Genomic DNA, 21,683 nt, shown 5'->3' with positions numbered 1-21,683 from the left:
ACTAGTTTGATCATCTGAAAGTGTGACAAATATGTAAAAATAGAAGAAATTAGGAAGGGGCAAATACTTTTTCACAGCACTGTATACACAGACCACATGCTTAATATGGCAAAGTTCAACAGTGAATGTTACTGTATGATACTAATATCAGTGTAAATACTTCACTGATGACGGTTTCAGTAAATGAAACTGAAAATATCAGTTAAACATGTTTCCTGTCCAATTGTTTTCACTATTAGAAAGACTTCACTGTACTACTCTGCCTTTACAGTGCTGTGCAAAAGTCAGACAAAACCCTTTCATTTATGTTCCAGTCAAAATGGCCATTAAGTACATATTATTAATTTTTCAGTGACAGGAAAAAGCAGAAATAATATTTAACAGGAAATTACACAGAAACTTGGAACACCTCATAGAATTTTTAACTGTTTCAATATTTAGGGTGTCCACACTTTGCCTTCATTAAAGCTTCCATTCTATTCAGGTAACTTGCTTTCAGTTTTTTCAAAGAAATCTGCAGGGATATTTTTCACACCTCCAAAGTTCAGTCTCAGAAGTTGGTTGCATTTTTTGCTTCTCGTGATTCAAGTAATCCCAAACACATTTAATGAGGTTGAAGTCTGGACTCTGGACCCCGGACAGTCCACTGTTCTGAGAACACCAACAGCTTCTTTGTTTGATTTTCAAATTTCCTTCTTTTTGCCTATTTCCTTTTCTCAATAACAACTTCTTGACAGCTACACATCCTTTCAGACTCACAGTGTTGAGCAGTCTTAGCATGACCTATTCCTTCCTTATGGAAATGGATTATCTTATATCTAATCTCTTAAGAGATACCTCCTGAAAAACGACTTTGCTGACTTTTGCATAGAACTGTAAATTTGACAGATTTTCTAATCTGGAGCAGCATAAAAAAACAAAACTTTCACCAGCAGAAGGCAAAGTCCACAGAGAATTTGATAGGATTCATAACCTAAAGGACACGAGACGTATCCTACACTGAAAAGAAACAGTGCTTCAGGGATCCCAGGTGGTGCAACCGCGGTGCATTCGATCCCCAGCATTGCTACAACCATTCGTGGCCAGAAGTCAAGGAAAGCATAATTGGCCTTGCTCTCTTAGTGCAATGCTAGCCAAAGCCTTTTAGCTAACGTACTGTTAGCAGCAGTTTGAAAAAGATGGGATGGCTGGCCACACATGTCTCAGGGGAAGCATGTGGGCACTGGGTGATGCGAGAGTACTAGTCAGTGGGTGCCAACTTGCTGTCACTGAATTGGGGACAAAAAATGGGCATAAATTACAAAAAAAGTGCTAAATGCTGAATTTTAAGGTTTCAAATGTGTCAACCGGTTGCCCACAAATAAATCTGTCACATCGAAAAAATTATTTGCCAATTTTACTTCTTATGGCAAGAATTGTGTTGATATAACATATTGTAGTTGATAATTATACTCTCAGAAAAAAGGTCCGAAACTGGTACCTGCCAGGGTACACCAAAGTACCTTTAGTCAGAGAACACTGTTCCATAATCCATTGAAATTACATTTTGTAAGATGTATTGACTCCAAACACCCGGTCTCATCTCCAGGCTTCTTATTGTATTGTTTAGTTTTAAAACATCAGGTTATAAAAAGGTACAAATACATACTTTTACACAGGGAAAAAGTATTTCAAGTAATTTGTATGGGAATCTTTACTTATAAACAGCCCTACTTATAAAGAGTATTTACTCATAAATAATAATCTGAGAGGCTTACTTGTGTCTCCGTTTCTTCATTACGTAAGGCACCATTTTTAAATACACCCATTCGACCTCTTCAGATGCATAAGACCACCTTTAGCCACAATCAGAAACTGGCAAAAGCATTTCAAATTTAGTTTCTTGTGCAAGACCACAATGAAAAAAAGTGATGCTCTTATGTTATTTGATTAAAATGTTCACACTCACATTAATAAAATATGTTATGGGTTGGTTTCCTGGACATGGATTAAGCCTGGTCCTGGACTAAACAGCATTCTAAGTGTAAACGACACTAGATGTCCAAAGTTTGTAGACACTTGCTTATCCAACGTTTCTTCTGAAATCTTTTGAAAGGACTTTATAGTAAGTTTGTCCCCTCTTTGCTGCAGTAACAGCCTCTAGTCTCCTGGGAAGACTTTACACTACATGTTCAAACATTGCTGTTAGGATTTGATTGCATTCAGCCACAAGAGCATTAGTGAGGTCAGGTACTGTTCTGACTGTTTGATGATTAGTTCTGGATCACAAACCCCACCCCAACTAATCCCAAAGGTACCTCCACCACTCTAGAGAATGCAGTTCCACTGCTCCACTGCCCAATGCTGGGGGCTTTATACCCCTCTAGCTGACAAGTGGCATTGGGCATGGTGAATTTACTCCTAAGTGTAGCTGCTCCAGAGCATGCCATTCTACTGGGAATGTTTTTCTTTACACTACACACAATGAAATGAATTAGAAGGTGTGTCTGGATACTTTTGAACATATAGTGTACATAAATAAATTACTTTTGACAGTAATTATATTGATGTAATATATTTTTATTCATGTGGAAATTAGTACATTAAAATACGTTAAATAAATAACTTTTTCAGTGATTTTTCAATGACTTATTACTAGCTTGTTTTGTGCTACGTCTACACTTCAACTTTCAGAAATGAGAAAGTTCAGTGATGTTGTGAGCCCTCTGTCGTCCCGAAAATCCCTAAATTTGGCTTTCATTTGCTTCTGTGTTTATGAGTAATAGAAAATGAAACTTTCAGAAGAAGTATTAAATTCCCTGGGACAAAATATCTCTTTAAAGGCCAGAGGAGGAAATCAAAGGGCTGATGTACAAATGGCTTGGCATCCAACAGCCCCTGAACTTTCAGGTTAAGAGGTTGTTTTGTTATCTCCCGCGTGCCCTTTGGGTATGATTAGGCGATGTTTTCCCTGTCCACCTCGTGTACTTGTGCTTAAATGTCAAAACTATGGCAGGAATGCTAGCGAGGGGAGGTCAAATGAGGTCATGTGGAGGATGTAAACAACAATGTTTTCTTTTCTTTTTTCTTAATGGCCTGATCCACTTAAGGAAAAGGCGCACTATGAGCCTAGCCTGATCCCTCTGGCCTCCGTGTGAGGATTTTGAACAGAGATTTAGGTTTTAGATCGCAATCGGACCCGACCTGAGTTTTTACACCAGCTATGGAAGGATCCAATAGTCCACACAATAGACCCTCTATTTTCCGCAAGGATACCGCTGATTGGCTGACTAAAGTATAACAAACATAATAATTGGTTAAGTTCAGGGAAAGGTTCACAAATTCAGTACTGCTTTCCATTTCCCAAGGCTGTATATGAGATTTCACGGTTGCAGTAACTGGCACTGCTGTCGGAATCCTTTAAAAAAAAGGTGTCAATTTTCTACCTGTTTGGGTTGACTATGCAGAATTTGCTCTCCAGCAGAGAAAGTGAATATGGCCATGGATAAGCTAAGCACCTGGTTTGAATTAGCATAAATTTACGGGAACACTTCTCCCATGGGAGTTGCTTTAATGATGCATATTTAGGATCTTTTGACAGAACCCTGACACTTAAAATTTTGGTCAAGTCCACATTCCATGTTACGTTTACCAAAGCGTAAAATGATTTCTTAAGGGACTTTGAGCTGTGAGAGCCTTTGACTGGAGCCCCACCTAGTGCCAAGGGGAAAAAACAACAGCTGCAGAATATGGATGAGAAAGTAAAGAAAAAACTGAACTAGCGAGGTACTGTTCATCTAAAAAAACCTGCTTTCCTCTGGCTACTGCCGTTCTGCTTTAAGACTGACAAACATGTATCCAGAACATATATTTTCTCAGTGTTATTACTACTGAAAAAACAAGCACCCATACAGAGCATCATACAAATGTGTATTGAGTTGACTGAAAAAGTAACTTACTAGCTTATTTACAGTATTAATGGTAATAAAAGGTGACAATGATGATAAATGAAACTGACTTGTGTTGAATAATTGAATAATTCTTATATATTATACAATAAAAATATTTGTTGTGAATGTTTTTGCAATTTGTGTGTTTCTTATGTTTTGAGAATAGTGGTGATGTACAGAAAGAGACAATGCAAGATAAGTGAGCTATAGTGCTCAAATACAGCAATTATAATTAGAGTTTCAGTTACACATGCTGTCAGTCAAGAACAAACATCCAAACCACGACTATTATACTACACATACTACACTAATGAACAGACGTCTATTGGTTCGTGTACTATTTTTGACATACTTTTTAGTACGGTAGTATGCAGCTTTGGATACAGAAGTTTCAGTAAGCCTTTTCTTCTGGTGAATTCTTATCCTTAGCTGCTCTGTTGAATGATTCTACCCTCTAGTGGCCAACACTGGCTACAACACACCCTAATATTTAACACCAGTCACACAAAAATAGCAGACTTATACAGCAACTTACTTTTATACAAAAGCTTGACATACTAATACATATATTTTTTTGTATAAAAAGCTTAGGTGCTGGGGTAAAAGAAAGGACTGCAGGATTTTATAAAAACTTTTGGTCACTACTTTGGTGACATTTTAACATTTGTTCAAAGGGCCTATATCAGGGAAAATTTAATCTTCCTATTTTTTTTTTTAATAAAAAAAGTTTGATATAGTATGCAAACATTTAAGTTTATGTTTCAGTTTCAAAACATACCATTTACTCCCCACTCCACACAGTCCATTTATGCAAACTAAGCTGCATGAACATGTTTTAAATTGTGATGTCACAAAAACCAATACATTTACATACATCCACCTTATCAACCTACAGCAGTTTAGCTTTGCCCATTAATGCTGAAGTTACACGGATTGTTTCAGTTCAGACAGCTTTTTGAATAAGGCACAATACGGAGCAACCAATCAGAATGGAGATCAGTCTTAAAGGCTCAGTAACAAAAACACTCTGTTTAACTGTAAGAGATAAAGAAAGATTGGAAAAGGGTCATATAAAACTAAGTATGACAGACCTCAATGGAAAAGATAAAATGTAAGAAGTAGGATACAGGCCCTTTAAACTCTTGATTTAAGAACTCTATTATGAGAGAGCTCTCTTATAAGCATGTTTATAACACTTCCATTTGACATGATACTGACTTCAGTGTTAAACTGTTTAGATTCCTAACTTGTGGCACAAATCATGTCACAATTTTTCCTATTTTATACAGGCTAATAATATGTTTATAATACATAATTTATAAATTATATATAAATTAATGAATTTATAATTTGTAATGTAGTATAGCTGTTACTGCAACTATTCTTGTTAAAAAGAAACCTCTGCTCAGCCTCTGATTCAAGCATTCTCTTCCCACTGCTGCTGTTGGTTAATTGTTTCTGTAAACATTGAAGGAAATTGTACTTTAACTTAGAATAAAATGATTAAAATTAACATTTAAATGCTCATAAAACACATAAGATGTCTGCATCCACCTTTAATATGGTGATTTTGCACTGTCTTACCCCACTGACGAAATATATTCATTGAACTCTTCCAGTAACCTGATCATTACAATGTTATTTGGTTAATTTTCAAGCAATTTAATGTTAAAAATATTTTTAATTAATTTAAATGAACAAAAAAGTCATTTTAACCTGTGTCCCACATTTTATCTAAAAAAAACTGCACATTCCATTTATTATAATTTATGCAGGAATTTGCATTATCTTCTTGTTTTCTGCAGAATGACCATAAGCCAAGAAGATATTCTTGTTCTATGTTTTCTGACACTTTAAAAATGAATTGGCTGCTAATGTAAAGCATGATCGTAAACTCTGTTACCAATTGTCTTTTTAATTTATGTAAACTATACGGTTAGTAGTATTTAGCGTACTACATGTGCACCCTACCCTGTCATGCTCCTGAACCACTCCTGAAAGCTTATTTTAGGCTAAATTCACAACCCTGTTACCTATTTTTAACCTTTAATTATTTTCAATGAAAATGAAATTAAAATGACTTGAAACTAATATTTTAATGAAAACATTTTGATTAAAATATTTTTTCAACTTTTCCTTCTGCTTCATATTGTATACTTTATGTGTTTTCTACCGCATTAATATAATCTTAATGGGCAACATAATCTGTGTTCGACCCTGTTACTCGCTTCAACTCTCTTAATCAGTTACTTATGGTGAATACAACTCATATATATCTGATTTGACAGCCTGAAGTGGAAATATAACATTTTGTGAAGGTTAAGCACTTACTTTGATTAATACTTTCTCAAAAAAACACCAAAGAAAAAAGTACATTTTTACAGAGTTTCAAGGCAAAATGTACTCTTTTCACAGAAAGTGGCAAAACTTGATTAACTCATGCTGTAAAGATAGCATGGTTACACTTTTTTCTTTTCCTTTCAATACCAATACTGACACTTTTTTTCCAATTCTTTGGCTCCACATTTCAACAAACAATAAAATGAAAAAATAAGTGTTAACCTACCTCAGTATCAAAGTCTGCTACGATTACCTTAGCTAACGTTAGCATGGCCGGTTAAATTCAGAAGGAAGTATCTTAAGTTAGCATATCAGTACTAATACTGATAATACCACTTACATATTTCTCAACTTCAGTTTCACTTCTCTTAAGGTGAGCATCTAACAGTGGGCTACCATGCTCAAACTACTCAAACTCTCCCCTACAGAAAGAAATTCACATTTAACATCACATAATGTGAGTGTGTGCTGTTTCAGCAGAGATTTGTTACAGGACTCGATATCTGGCTCAGCATTTTCTACTGATATAGGTCCGATAGCGATACCGTTACATCATATCTTAAGTTAGCTAGCTAACAGTGCCCATGCTAACAGGACACAACATGTGTGTCTACGTTTAACTTAAGTAACAGTTAGGTGTTTAAAGTACTTCATATCAGACCATCTTTCTGAGCTGAGACTCGATGACAAACAGTGTCTGAAAGCTGACTGTTTGACTAGCAGTGAGTCAGTACGGGTCCCCTGCTACTCCAGCCGTTAGTCACTTCCTCAGCGTGGCCTACCTGACTGGGCGGGTTCTTGTCTGCATACCTCCACCGCGGCTCTGCTGTAATCTTTGTAAACTGGACAAGAAAACGGAGCTTGTGGCGGAGAAGGTTGAACGTCCTCCGGTAAGTAAATTTTAATATTTGATACATTTGATTTTAGGTCCATTTTTATACGTTTTTTTTGGGAAATCCGACATTATAGTCGACATCTTTGTCCGTTTTCTGAAGCGCCCTTCACCTCTTGAGTTCGCCTGCGTTTGAAATGTAGACTCCAGAGTTGGAGCTCAGTGTGGCTCAGTGAGGCGACTGAAGACCCCGAAAAGCGTCCGTTTACATCAGGTTACTGGTGTCTCAATTTAGTCAAAGCAAGAAGTTTTAACTTTAGTAATACATTAAAGGTTTTTGTTGGCCTCAACATTATCTTTAATAACGCTTGTAATTCCATTATGAAAATACCCCGTTTGTTGCCCTTTTCAGGCGGGTTTGTTGGGCTTATATGTGCTAAATTATAACAGACTTAAATCTTTTACCCTGTGAAGTGATATACCTGTTTGCTGAGGGTGAATGCGTCGCAGTAAGGGAGTTTCCTTTTATTTATCCCTGAAGGCAGTATTTACTGGCTCAAACTGTAGTTGTACCCCGTGGCTACAGAATAGATAAGATGTCAGAATAGGTGAGAGTGCTTTACCAAAACTGTGGTGTTGTCAGTTATGTGTAAACTATAGCAAATCCTATAGAGGTTTCAGTTCAGTTATCTTTGTATACATAACCCAGTTCTTGTGGGCTAGTATGAGCCACACAACAGTGGGAGTTTTGATAAGGTAGGATGAGGAAGAAAAAAAACCTCTGCAGTGTTAACTCATCTATAAAACTCAGGCCTTCGTCTCTCATGTTCTTTGGTGCTTTGTTGTTTCCGAATCTGAACCAAATCACATGAGAAGAGAGCATACCTGGTTCATGTATTTGTATTCTCTGCTCTTGGTCATGTCTCTGCTTGTCAGGAATGTCAGGGATGGGGTTGTAATCTTCTTTTTTGACCACCAGCCACCTCCTATAGCTACTTCTCAGACAGTAAAGTCTAATTCTCTGTCTTTTTGATCTCCTTTATTGTAAAATTTCCTAATTAATGAGTGTCTAAGCCAGCGTTTCCCAACCCTGGCCCTGCGCTGTGTAGTTTTGGGTTTTCCATGTTCTAACATGCCTGATTCAGCTCATGAAGGGCTTGATCACTCATGAATGTGACGAATTGTGTGCGTTAGAGCAGGAAAATGTAAAACTGCAATACAGGAGGACCAGTTGTGATTTGAAAACACTGTTGTCGCTGTTCCACAAACAGAAAAAAGTGTATTCGTCTACCATTTCCAAGACACTACCATCTCTCATGCATGATATGTATATGAACACAAATGAAAATACCTAGGTGACACATGGTAATAAAACTTTGGGGTGGGGATCTTTAAGTGCCCCCTGATGCGATGTTATCACAATAAATCATAATAAATCTTTATGATTCTAAAATATTTCTGAAATAAAGATTTGTGATTTACACTAAGTAAATGGCATATTGCGATGTGTTGTGATAACTAGTTTTGTCTGCACATCATTCCACCAAACGAAAACATTGTTTTATCATTGTTTTATCTTTTTATTGAAGTGAAACAGAACTGTGAAGTAAACCAATATCCAAAAAATCTTTGTCCTTATATTCACATATTTAACAGGTTCATTTATTTGTGAAGAAGACAAACAGCATTTAACAGAAGGATTTGTCTTTACATATTGAACAGATGCTCTTACTCAGAGCAGTTTACAGTTGCAGGAGAGTGCAATGTCAGGAGTCTTGATCAGTTTCTCTTATAGATATTTTATAGCAGTGTTTTAATGACTCAGCAGTGGAATTGAATCCCTTTCTACCATGTCCAGACCAACTGTGGTATCCACTACACTGTCTAACCGTTTGTAACAGTGGCTCTGTTGACAGAGGCCTTGGTCTCACTAGAAAGAAATAACTTAATCTCTTGGTTTGTAATGTTACTGTATTAGCTATGAATTAACATAGCAATGAGCTTAATACACATTAAAAGTATTCATGCTTAAATCATAAATATGACTACTTCTTCTTACAGGTCTCAGTGCATTTTTTTAAACCTAAAAGAATTTTATGCTGTATATTTTTTCTCAAACCCCCAAAAACATTACCATTTTAGTAAATAACATTAAACCATATGTTGCAAATACATTTTATAAATGCATAGTTCTATAGTTTTCTTTGCTTCATGATTTTTGAGATCTTTGAAAATAATTTTAGAACTATGAAGGAGCATTCTGATCATACTGATAAGTTCAATGGGCTTCTTTCAGTTTGTCTACTGCCTCTGTATTGCTTCATTTGTAATCTGAGATGGTTTACACAGCTTAAGCATCTTGTGGTTGCTTTAGGGTGAAATCTGCATGAAGAGAGAAAAATGACACTGATCTCAGGGTTCAACTATGGGTAGGCTGAGAAAGGAATGCATTGCCACAGTGTTGAACTGCCCTTTTATTCTGTTGATATAGGTGAAGCCATGGCTGCTACTGAGCACACGTGGGAGCTGTCAGTCCAAGTAGACCAGCAGGAAGGAGAAGAGACCATGAAGTTTAAAATTCGGGTTAAGGGAGACCTTCACGTTGGAGGACTCATGCTCAAACTCGTGGAGAAGATTAGTGAGTGCTTTTATCTTCTTTTTGCCTGAGGGTTCTCTACAGATCAAGGCTCCTCCTTCATATACTGTCCAAAAGCTATTACATCATACAGACAACAAAGAGTGATTCACTGACTGAAGGTTTAAGTCATTTCAAAATGCCAGGAGTCAAACAAACAGCCAAAACAGAAGAAAATAAAGCCATGGCCTCTACCGTTGTTCACACTGACATCAGTGAAGAATACAGAAATCATTTTTGAGGTTCTGACACGGCTCACCTTGGTAGAGCTGTTTCTAAAGGCTAAACGTCTCACTTAAACACTTGGGTGCGCCCATGTTTGCCTTGCATTCCTTTCAATTGCCCCTGGCTCTCTGCCATTGTTCTTCCACCGTAGTATTATTTGCAGCCACAAGGTCTGAAGTTCACCTCATGAGCCAGCCTGAGAGAACAGCTCAGAGGGGTAAAAACCAAACATTATGTGGAAATTAAAAGCAACAAAACATGTTGAATGTCCATTGAGTGTCTTTATAGAAATGTTACCTAAACTTTAATACAATTTGCAGCATAAATGTATTTATTACATAAATTCTCAGATGGATTATATGCATTTCTAATTGGCAGTACTGTTCAATAAGGTGGATTGTTTTTAGAGTTTCAGAGCTGATTGCTGAATGAGTTGGCACTTCCTTTGGGAAGGTTGAGAGATGTGACTAAAGGAAGACTCATCAGTCTGTGCTGTGATATGATGATATGATTTAATAACTTCATCAGAATCATCATTGTGCCACACCTTTTAATCTAGCACCTTATTTATGAGGTTGATGATTTATCTAAGTTGTGCATCCGATGATTGAAAACAGTTATCCATAAATATTGTAAATAAATATTGCATAATGAAATTTAGACATGAAATTATTGCAAGACATGTGGTGTCATTCTTTATTGTACAACGCTGTGACCATCCATGATAGACCAAACATTAACTGCCTGTATTCAGTGTGATCCAGCGGTAAAATATAAATAAAACACAAATCAAACTGAAACTGCTTTTTGCTGTGACAGAGGCCCCTCAGAACTGGTCAGATCATGCCCTGTGGTGGGAACAGAAGAACTGCTGGCTGCTGAAAAACCACTGGACGCTGGATAAATATGGAGTGCAGGCAGACGCTGACCTGCGCTTCACTCCCCAGCATAAGCCACTGTGTCTGCAGCTGCCCAACATGAAGACCATCAAACTGACCATCAGCTTCTCATCAGTGGTCTTCAAGGCCGTAGAAGAAATTTGCAAAGCGCTCAGTAAGTGTGGGAATATCCCATATGGTCTGATTTTACTGTCAGTATTGCTTTGGTGCACTGTAGAAATTATTTACAGAACTCAAAATATCAAGGCAAGGTGATGCATTAAAGGGCCCATATCGTACATTTTTCTTATTTTTTTCTTGAGATTCGGTAGAAATGTTTATATATGAAACATCAGTCATAATTCATTTTTACATGACCCTTTTTCCAACCCCTCTTTATCTCTCAGAGTTGAACAGGCTGTTGTTGTTACTGTGCCATTAAGAACAATATATGTAAATGACCTCTGTTCTGTTTGGCTGCCCTGTATTGTGCCTCATTCAGAAATATATGTACGTTAGTTATTTTTTTGTGACAAGGAATTAAAAATAGTTTTTGCAGCTTAGCTTCCATATGTGCACTGTATGGACTGGGAAGTGAATGATGTGTTTTGAAATGTTAACAGTATTTAAGTACTACATCAAACTGTTTTATTTAAGAAATAATTAGGAAGATGTAGTTTTCAGAGATAGAGGCCCTTTTAGGATTTTTGAGTTTTCTTAAATTTATCAAGGTTAATTTGTTAAACCAACTTAGATTTGTTTGTTCATCCACGGTTAGGCTGAAAATAAAATGTTAATGAAATTAATTAATTAATTTGATTTTTTTTTTCTTGTAGTGCTGAGTGCAGTGCAGGGGAGTCTGCCACAATTATTACATAATTGCCTGATTGCAGTTATTTGAGCTGATCACAATTATTTAAGCTGGCTGCAGTTATTTTCCACACTTGTTAGATTTCACAATAATATGTTTACGTCACAACAAACAGGGTCATATGGGAAACAACAGAATGAAAGAGAACAAACTAACACTGACCGTGCTGTAACATGTTTAGAGGGCAGTGGTGTGTAACGTTTGTTTATTTGAGCCCAAGCTGTGTCTGTCGTCAGTTGGAAGCTAAGAAGTAAGAAAACTAATGAGCCAATTGGGCCACTTTACAACTGGACTATAACATTTGCATACAGTAAATAAGAAAGACAGTTAAATGGTGAATCACATTTGCAATCATTGGCAGTTAAACGTCTGCTAAAATTCCATGATTGTGACAGGCCTAGTAGGAACTTGTTATCTCAGCTAATTTATTTTTGAAACATTGAATTATGGTGGTTCCCAGCTCTTGTCCTGAAGTACCCCTGTCTTGCACACTTTGGTATTTTCCCTGCTCTCACACACCTTCTCCAACTAACCTGCTAATTATCAAGCCCATCGTGAAGCTGCTGTGTTAGCAGTAAAATGTTCAGGATTGTGAACCACTGCGCTTTAAGAAATGTTTTGGTTAAATCTGCTAAATAGTGCATTGTGTATTGAATTAAAGAGTTAAATTCATATGCTGTATAAATTGAATGATTCCTCCTAGACATAAGAAGATCTGAGGAGTTGTCCCTGCTGAAACCACCGGATGATCCAAAAAAGAAAAAGAAAAAAGACAAAGGAAAAGGGCAAGCTGAAGATGACATAATTGACATGGACAGTATCAGTGGCGTGGGTAATGTACCAAGATTAAAATAACCAATTTCTACAGCTTTAATTCCTGCTTGGTATGCAGTGCACCTCTCAAGTAATTGGACAGTGACTGATTTTTTGTTGCATTTTGTCTCTCCTCCACTGCACTGGATAAAAATTAAACACTGACTGTTAGTCAGAATGTCAGGTTTAATTTAAGTGTATTTACATCTGTATTAGGAGAACATTATTGGATTGCAGCTCTTGTAGCCCTTGTACTTTCAGGACGCCAATAGAAACCGCAGAAATGGTCATAATTTTACACAAAACTCTCATGTTTAGGGCATGGTTGCAAATCCTTTGCATTTAATGACTGTGTGAAGTCATTACACGTCCTTAGACGCTGGCTATTATTCTAGTTATGCTCTGCTATGCTTGTATTGTGAACACTTTCAGTTTCTGCTTGTGTTGGGGCTTTTTTGGCTTCAGTCTTGTCTTCAGGGAGTGAAATGCATCACTTGCAATTTCAGTTGGGTTCAGATCAGGTGGCAAAACCTCATGGTTGTTTTGAGTCACTGCCCTGGTGCAAGGTAAAGCACAAACCACTGAGGTTTGAGCTTAAGATGGCTTTGTATGCCATCATGAGTAAAGATGAATTACAGTGAATGTCATACATCTCCATGTTGCCATGTTAAACAGATGAGATGGTATATTGTAGATTATTACCAGTTTTTTTGCCACTCTTTTCTACTTCTGACACACTAGTAAACTGTAACTGTCTAATAATAATAATGTAGTGTTGTTATGCTCTAGCATACACAGTCATTAGGGCTGCAACAATACAGCATATTGTATTGTATCGAATTGTATAGCAGCATATTGTATTATATCCTTGTTCACTCACTGTATCATGACTAGCATGTTAGCCTGTGGCTAGAGCAGTAGATTGGGACACAAAATGTAATAATTTTGAATGCTGTAATAAACTGAAATATAAAATATATTACGGCACAATTTAAGCCATTTCAATTTTGTGATTTTGTGAATAGTTACACACATACTTTATGTAGAATAGACATTTGCTTCTGATCCTGAGGAAGGAGATACAGTCACCAGCTTAATGACCTGCTCTGGGACCTACGTTTGGGCCTACATTACACAGCTGTGATACACCACATGCCTAAACTGTGGCATTTCAATACATGTATGCAAGAAAAGCTGGTTGTAATAATCACAGTGTTTATGTTAATGAATTGTGGGACATGGTCATTTCAAATGACTATTCTTCATTTTGACTCTCTGTAGCTGGAAACAGTCTCTACAGTAAAACCATGACTGCGACCTATGACCCTGAGAACGGAACCCCAGCCTCAGCCACCAGCCTGTGGTTCGGGGATAACCCTCTGACTTCCAGCCAGCCCAACGTGCCTGCAGAGGAGTTGGCCAAGATGTACCAGCCTCTCAGCATGGAAGATAAAGCTGTTATCAATGCAGGGTGAGAGTTTCATAAGAACTGAGTGATTCAGAGAGAGAGTGCAACACAGTTAGCTGTTTAGTGTTCAAATGTGAAAATGTGAAATAAGAACTAATGTTTTATTAATGATTTATTACAATGACCATATAATAAACATATTAGTATTACTATTCATAAATACCTGCATGAATTACTGCAACTACTAGGCTTGTCATGTTGCAACAAATAGAATATGAATTTGAGTGTGGTGGATTGAGGCAAATAAATGTAAATAAAAGAAATCAGTAAATGTATTTATTGAGACATTGTAAGACTTATGAAAAAAAGCTAAAAAAAACTCTAACTTTGTGATCTAACATGTTTAGAAGGTGCTGATTAATGTTTGTTTTTTTGCTAGCTATGTAGCTGATTCTAACAGTTTTAGCATGTATAGCATTTAGCAGAGTGTGTTTTTTTTTTTGATTGGCTCCACATAATTCTTTGCAATTGTAGATGTTTGTGTGAGTGTGTGCAGTATTGATTTGATGGTGCAGTCAGTGTTAACTAGTAAGTACACACAGCTAGCATGTAAGGTGGCTGTTCAGCCACTTTGGCCACTTTAATCTTGTATTCTAATAGTTGCAAATAATGAAGAAGAAAAAACAATTATGTGGTTTTTGTTTTATATGACAAGTAACCGTCATCTAAAATGTAACGACCGTGACAGCCCTAGTAACTATAAGACAACCTGAAAATGCCTGCTGAGATTTCCTTATAAAAATAAATGTATTTGACAGGTGGCTGGACTCCTCAAGCTCTCTGATGGAGCAGGGTGTCCAGGAGAATGACAAACTTTTACTGCGATTCAAGTACCACTGTTTCTTTGATCTCAATCCAAAGGTAAGATATCTTTAACATTTTATGTACAATTATAATTCTAGAATGATAGTGCTGTTTTTCAACTTAATCTTGATCTGTCACATCTATATTGCTCCATTGCTTACCATGGATAAGTGTTTTTTGTACTTAGAGAATAACGGAAAACTCACTGAGTTAAAACTCATTTACGGTAGAAGCCACTGGACAATTATATAATGTACATTCAAATCTACAACCATTACACTCTAACAATGCAAGTCTGGGAATGAGAGCTGTTCTCATAAGGTTTGACCCAATTATCAAACACTGGAGCAACACAGTAAAGACACAGTTCCAGTTACTTTTCAGGACAGAATTCAGTAACTACCCAGTAACATCTATTAAAAGACTATTTTGGGTCAGCAGGTTTTCTGTTGTTATTTTAGTGTGGGAAAATGGGTCAAAATTATTCTTCATGGTAACTGACTGTACTCTACAGGTGCAACAGATGGAGATCAAGTTGAAAAACACTGATATGTTACTTTTAAAAGAGGAAGAGCTTTTATATTAAACAGTTTTGTTAGCAAACAGAAGTTAACAGATAACTGTGACTACAGGAGAGTGTGCTAATACACTATACGCTGTCTCTTCTGCAGTATGATGCAGTAAGGATTACACAGCTGTATGAACAGGCACGCTGGGCCATTCTGCTGGAGGAGATTGAGTGCACTGAGGAAGAGATGCTGATGTTTGCCTCCCTGCAGGTACAGTACTGCCACTCTTATGGATGACCAGATGAGATTGAAAGCTCTAACATATGTCATCACGAAGGGGTGCGCATTTCATTCATAACACTAAGGCCAATATTTATCCAGTGAGTACAGATTTTCTGTACCATACATTTTGTGTGCTTATATGAGGTAGTGAGGTATTGTATTGGCTTTTCTTTATCTCACAGTAAATGGTGAGATAAGACACACAGCGCTTTGTGTTGCTGCAGGCTCAGACTTTTCATAGGGCTGAGAAGACTGCTCTCGACTGTGGAATGTGATGGAGCATGTCACAACAAAGAGAATAAGCAGGAGAGATTTCTACGGCCAGATAGAGCAGGATTCCTAAGACTGGCTCAGGAGGGGAGCAGTAATATACTGTAGATAAAATCTGAAATCCCATGGTTTTCTTTTTCCCATTTTTCCTTTGTCTTTGTTCTACCTTTTTTGTTAACTTAGTTTCCTAATATTTTATGATTTTTATGGCTTTAAACAAGAGCATTAAGCAGCTGAGAAAGCCAAAAGCGTCACTATTATAACAAAGGCTCATAGCCTTTCGTTCATTTTTTGTCTTCGTATTTCACCATTTGAAACTACTAGCTGCCCTTGTGTTGCGTGAACATTTCATGACGTATGAGCCAGTAGAAATGGTCCAAAATTACCTTTTTAAATAAAATCTGCAATATCTGCCCTTCTCTTAGTATCACATATGCAAACTGACCATGTCCACCAAACCTGTGGACCTTTCGGACGAACCTGAAATCGATGAAGTGGAGGCAGCTCTCTCGCATTTAGAGACAACACTAGAAGGAAGGAGCACGGACAGGATTCTGGTATGCATCAGGTTTAATGATTTCACTCAGTGTTCAGTGGTAATAATTGCTCTTTATGGTTTTTGTATCTTGAATATGATATCATTTACAGCTACTCAATACATAGTTAAATTGTATGCCATCTATTTGTGCCCTCAGGAAGATATCACAGACATTCCAAAGTTGGAAGACACTCTCAAACTGTATAGGTGAGCTACATTGCGATGTTTTTAAGATAGGTTTATCCCTGGCCATTTATTAGCACTTGGAATTCTTAGCTTTTTGGAATTAGGGAATTGGGAATAAAATGGGAATTCCACTGATTTTTTTCAAAAATTGTACATAATTTAATTGCAAAGATTTAAAGAAAGTCATTCAGTGGTTTGATGTGAAATGGTGTTGTAGAGAAACTTATTGACTAGATTTCTTGACAGTGCTGGTGAAAGGAACCAGGGGTCATAGTGTCCAAAGTGTAAATCTTGCCATTTTATTTACCTTACAGAATGACCAGTGAACCTTTATGTGTCTTCTGAGTTTTTACATATAATGTTGATATTAGTAAAATAGTAGTAAGTAAGTTTTCTTTGGGGGCTGTACTTCTGTTATGAATACATTTTTACATTTTAGACCAAAACTTAGAAACCTTGGTAAGCACTTTAGACTCACAACAGTGGTAAACAATGACATATTTGTGGCCAGGGGTGTTTGCTGGCCATGTAAAGATCTGGGGCTCATTTTTATGTACACTGTAAAAACTACTTTGGATTTTAAAAAAGTAAATAACTATAGAGTTAATAAATAACTCTTTTAAAATTTGAATGTTATTTTACTTCAAATAATAAGGTAACAGAAATAAAGACACATGATAACTCTTTTAATTTACTATTTGATGTTGACTGAACTTAATAGTCAAGTTAATAGTTTATATGTACATATATATAACTCTCTATTTCTCAATCTATGTTTCTCTCTCTGAGTTTGTGGAGGGGGTGAACATGCCCCTCTGTAACATTATAAGGTTAAAAAATATTCAGGACTATAGCTCCACAGGCCAGGCAAGGCAGCACCCCTGTTTGTAGCCATTTTATATAGTACTTTCTGCGAAGTAGCTTTGTCTGGTTCCTGTTAGCACCATGAAACAGTTCTGGCTTGGAAGGTTTCTATGGAATGGAGCATTTTACATCAAACCACTCTGAAGGACTTTGTTTACAACAGAAAAATTAAATCATCCAGAAATTTAGAAAAAATAGGTGGAATTCGTCTTTAAGGCAGTGTAGTTATTGAAGTCTACTGGAAAGCTAAGTGCTGTCTTCCATGACTCCAGCACACAGACATATCTCTTTTTACCATCTGTGCTTTGCAGGCCTAAGCGACTACTACGAACGTTCAAAGAGTACTGGTTTGTGTTCAGAGACACCAGCATTTCCTATTACAAAAACAAAGAGTCTGCCAGCGGGGAGCCCATTGAACAGCTCCATCTGCGAGGTGAGCATCACAGGCATTTAGAATGCATCTAAACGATCTCCTCTGTGGTTTAATATTAATGCATGTTGTTTGATTCCACACTGATCATGCAGGCTGTGAAGTCGTTCCAGATGTCAATGTGACAGAAAAGAAGTTTGGCATCAAACTTTTGCTGCCTGTTGCAGATGGAATGAACGAAGTGTATATTCGCTGTGACAATGTGAGTTGAGTAGTTTGGTCTGATTTCAGTCTAAATCTTTTGTGTAGATTTTTTACATTCGCCTCAGTAAACTATACATATGTGTGTCACCATTTAAACATTTCAGAAGTTCTGCAGCTTCATAATGTATCCGTGTATCTCCTTTCACACATTCTGTTTACATATTCATATTGCTTTTTAAAGGAGACACAGTATGCCAAGTGGAAAGCTGCATGCATCTTGGCTTCAAAAGGCAAGACGATGGCCTACAGTTCCTACAACACAGAGGTCAAGAACATCCAGTCTTTCCTGCAGATGAAGAGTTTGGCACCCCCACCTGGCCAGGTGGCACCTGACGTGGAGTCTATGGAGATGAATGCAGAATGCTTTGTGTCTCCACGATATGCCAAAAGATATAAGAACAAACAGGTAAAAAGGCTTTATCTTGAAGTGCTATGCCACAAGATTAGAGCCATGATATAAATAACTCTATAAAGCTGATTATGAAAATTACAGATGTGCACAGAAAACAAAAAAAAACCTTTGTGAACTTAGCCTCCAGGCTATATTTAAATGAACTGTTGCCTAACTGTGATTTATTGTCATGACTGGACATTCTGACATGAGTTTCTCCTGTGTTTTGGATTTCAGCTGTCTACACGAATCTTAGAGGCTCATCACAACATTTCCCAGCTTACTCTCATGGAGGCTAAAATGCGCTTCATACAGGCATGGCAGTCTCTGCCAGAGTTTGGCATCAAGTACTACATAGTCAGGTATGGGCTTTTTATCATTCTGCTAAACAGCTTATTACCCTTGCAGCCATCAAATAAACCACCGGAACTTATCCCTCTCCATTTAGTATGCATAGATCAATGCGATGATTTTTTTCATATTTGAGAACAATAAGATTGTAAGAATTTAAGTATAATATGAAAATATATATATATATATAAAAAAAATTAAAACTGTATCATCAGGATGCCCCTCTGTCTCATCAGAGCGTCTCTCATTTACTCCTCTTTCATGAAAAACACTGTCAATAATCAACTCTAAGCATGTCAGGCTAATATGAGACACGCATTCACACTCAAACAACTGGAGGTTTTTTTTCTAAAGTCACTTAGAGGTTGTAGGCATTAAGACTTTTTGGTTTATTTTGTTAGAGGCTTGAAAAAGGTTTATTTGAGAACTTTTATTCATCCGAGCCAAACTAATGTGTAGTGTATCATTAGAGGTCCGTAGGATAAACTATTAAAAATTTACCTGAATTCTGACCTCAGGATCAAAAATTGTACCTAAAATAGATAAGATAAGATAAGATAAGATAATCCTTTATTAATCCCACAACGGGGAAATTTGCGGTGTTACAGCAGCACAGAAGACAGAGCAGCAGGAAATATACAAACAATATATAAAATAGAATAAACAATAAAAGTATAAAGATATATATGTATATGTACAAAGATTACAAGAAAAATATACAAAGTATTAAATTTAAATTTAGAAATGTAGAAATGTATGTGTTAGACATATGTGTTGGACATATGGTTCTCTATGGTTCTTTAATCTTGTTGTAATCTCTTTTTGTATTAAACTACCTTGTGCTTTGTGTGCAAATAGATTCAAAGGGTGCAAGAAGGATGAGATACTGGGCATCTCTTACAACAGGCTAATTCGTATCGATATGTCCACGCGCCTGCCGGTGACCACGTGGAGATTCTCCAACATGAAACAGTGGAATGTAAACTGGGAGATCAGACAGGTGAGAAGAACTCTGCATGAGAAATCTCCTGGCTTTTATCAGATTTCAGAACTTTCAATATTTTCAGTACCCCAAAGCAGCTTCAAAACTTATAATAAAGAGCCTAGACTGTCATATCTCTTATAGAAATGCTTTGTTTCTCTTGTCTTATTTATGTTTTCTGTTCCAGGTGGCCATTGAATTTGACCAGAACGTGTCAGTAGCTTTCTGCTGCCAGAGCTGTGACTGTAGGGTGGTTCATGAATACATTGGAGGCTACATTTTCCTCTCAACACGCTCCAAAGATCAAAATGAAACACTAGATGAAGAACTGTTCCGCAAACTTACAGGGGGGCAAGAATGACCATGCAAACCATTGAGAAACTGAATTAGTATACAGCTGTGTGTCAGTTTCAGGTTTGCCTACAGATTTCAGTTCAAATGTAGCCCTTTCATCATGTCAGTTTTATGCTTGTTTGTTTACATTTTGTTGTTAGGAAGGTACACCTAATTTCAGCAAAAGCTTGAGCCACATGCTCACAAAGAAGACATCTGTGATGAAATGCCATGGTTAGGCTGGTGATGCATATAGGTATTTGCTTACTCTTGAGGATCATTTCCCAAGCTTCAGAATAGATTTCTTCCCAAGCCTCACAGTAAGACAGGTCACATTTGATGTGATATCACTGACATTTAATAGAATCATTCAGATTTATCTAAGTGCTCCAACTTTAGGACACAGGGAACCGCAGAGACCATGGCAACGGATCTTCCATCGAATGAGATCATTCTTTGCTTTCATTTTTAAGGATGACTTTTTTTCAAATAATGTTTGTTGTAATACATTTTTCAGGGAAATTCAGTTTACACTGTTACATTGTTCTGTGTTTGCTGAAGAATCAAAAAGGCAACCAAATATGAATGTTTGCTTTGTGTCTTAATAAAACCTGTCCGAAAAACATTGCAGAACATGATTTATATGGCCTGAAGTAGAATATTAAACTAATTGTGATTAATTATGAATATATTTCAGATGCAGTCTTGTTTATGGTTATATCCGAAAGTACTACTATTTATGTTGCGTAATTCAGTTTTCTTAGCAGTATTTGGCACTTACTCTGTCACTGTTACTATACTTTTCGTATTCAGCTATTTGTATTCATGGGCTATATATGAAACTCATGTTTAGAGTGAGACTGAAATGTACATGTGAAAAGTATAAAATATTTTCACTAAAACATTAATGAGATGAATAAGCCTATTATGTTCTTGTGTGCTCTGAAAATCGACAGAACAGCATATCTATGCTAATTATTATTTTATTAGCTTTCCACTGGGGTAGAAAAACAGTACATTAAAAAGCGATACTGATGTGAAAATATGGCTACTGTATCAAAGAAAATTGTATTCAAGTAAAAGTGAAATTATGGAACCGAAATATGTTTGAATAGAAGTAATTTAACATTCTCCCGTATATTAAAGTAAAATAGTAGGTTAAATGCGTTTTCTGTTTGGTGGTATATGGCCTTTGCACAAAGGTAAATTAACATATATATATATTATATATATCATACATATATATATATATATATATATATAGTATTATTTCCATCCTGATATACGAATCTGGTTAAATGTTTAATAAAAACAATAAATTCACATGTACAGCAAGTACACTGATGGAGAGAAATGTTTGGCTTTTGCGATTCGTACTTTATACTTTGAATGTCTAAATAAAAATGCGAGGAGTAGATTTTTTCGATTTGAATATAATTGAGTAAAATTGTAAGTTTTTGATTTAATAATGCTCTACTAAAGTGCAAATCCACCGTGACTTTTATTTTATTAAAAATGTCCACAGCGGTGCACAGTCGTTGATCGTTG

The 21,683-nt window shown here is 36.6% G+C and overlaps 1 protein-coding gene across 1 annotated transcript; it reads left to right on the top strand.

The window, feature by feature from the left end:
* The first annotated feature begins 6,827 nt into the window (after window positions 1-6,827).
* On the top strand, window positions 6,828-20,760 carry fermt1 (fermitin family member 1). The gene is made up of 15 exons (XM_036581771.1): window positions 6,828-7,159; window positions 9,593-9,739; window positions 10,781-11,014; window positions 12,414-12,542; window positions 13,805-13,994; window positions 14,750-14,852; window positions 15,467-15,574; window positions 16,282-16,413; window positions 16,552-16,601; window positions 17,756-17,877; window positions 17,970-18,076; window positions 18,260-18,484; window positions 18,707-18,831; window positions 19,679-19,820; window positions 19,990-20,760. Exons 2-15 carry the CDS (start codon window positions 9,601-9,603, stop codon window positions 20,161-20,163), a joined length of 1,980 nt encoding a protein of 659 aa, XP_036437664.1. The 5' UTR covers window positions 6,828-7,159; window positions 9,593-9,600; the 3' UTR covers window positions 20,164-20,760.
* Window positions 20,761-21,683: the final 923 nt, after the last annotated feature.

The sequence above is a fragment of the Colossoma macropomum genome, unplaced genomic scaffold, assembly GCF_904425465.1.
Source record: "Colossoma macropomum unplaced genomic scaffold, Colossoma_macropomum, whole genome shotgun sequence".
NCBI classification, from domain to species: domain Eukaryota; kingdom Metazoa; phylum Chordata; class Actinopteri; order Characiformes; family Serrasalmidae; genus Colossoma; species Colossoma macropomum.
The sequence above is the reverse complement of the archived record's forward strand: the minus strand, read 5'-3'. Positions and strand labels throughout refer to the sequence as shown.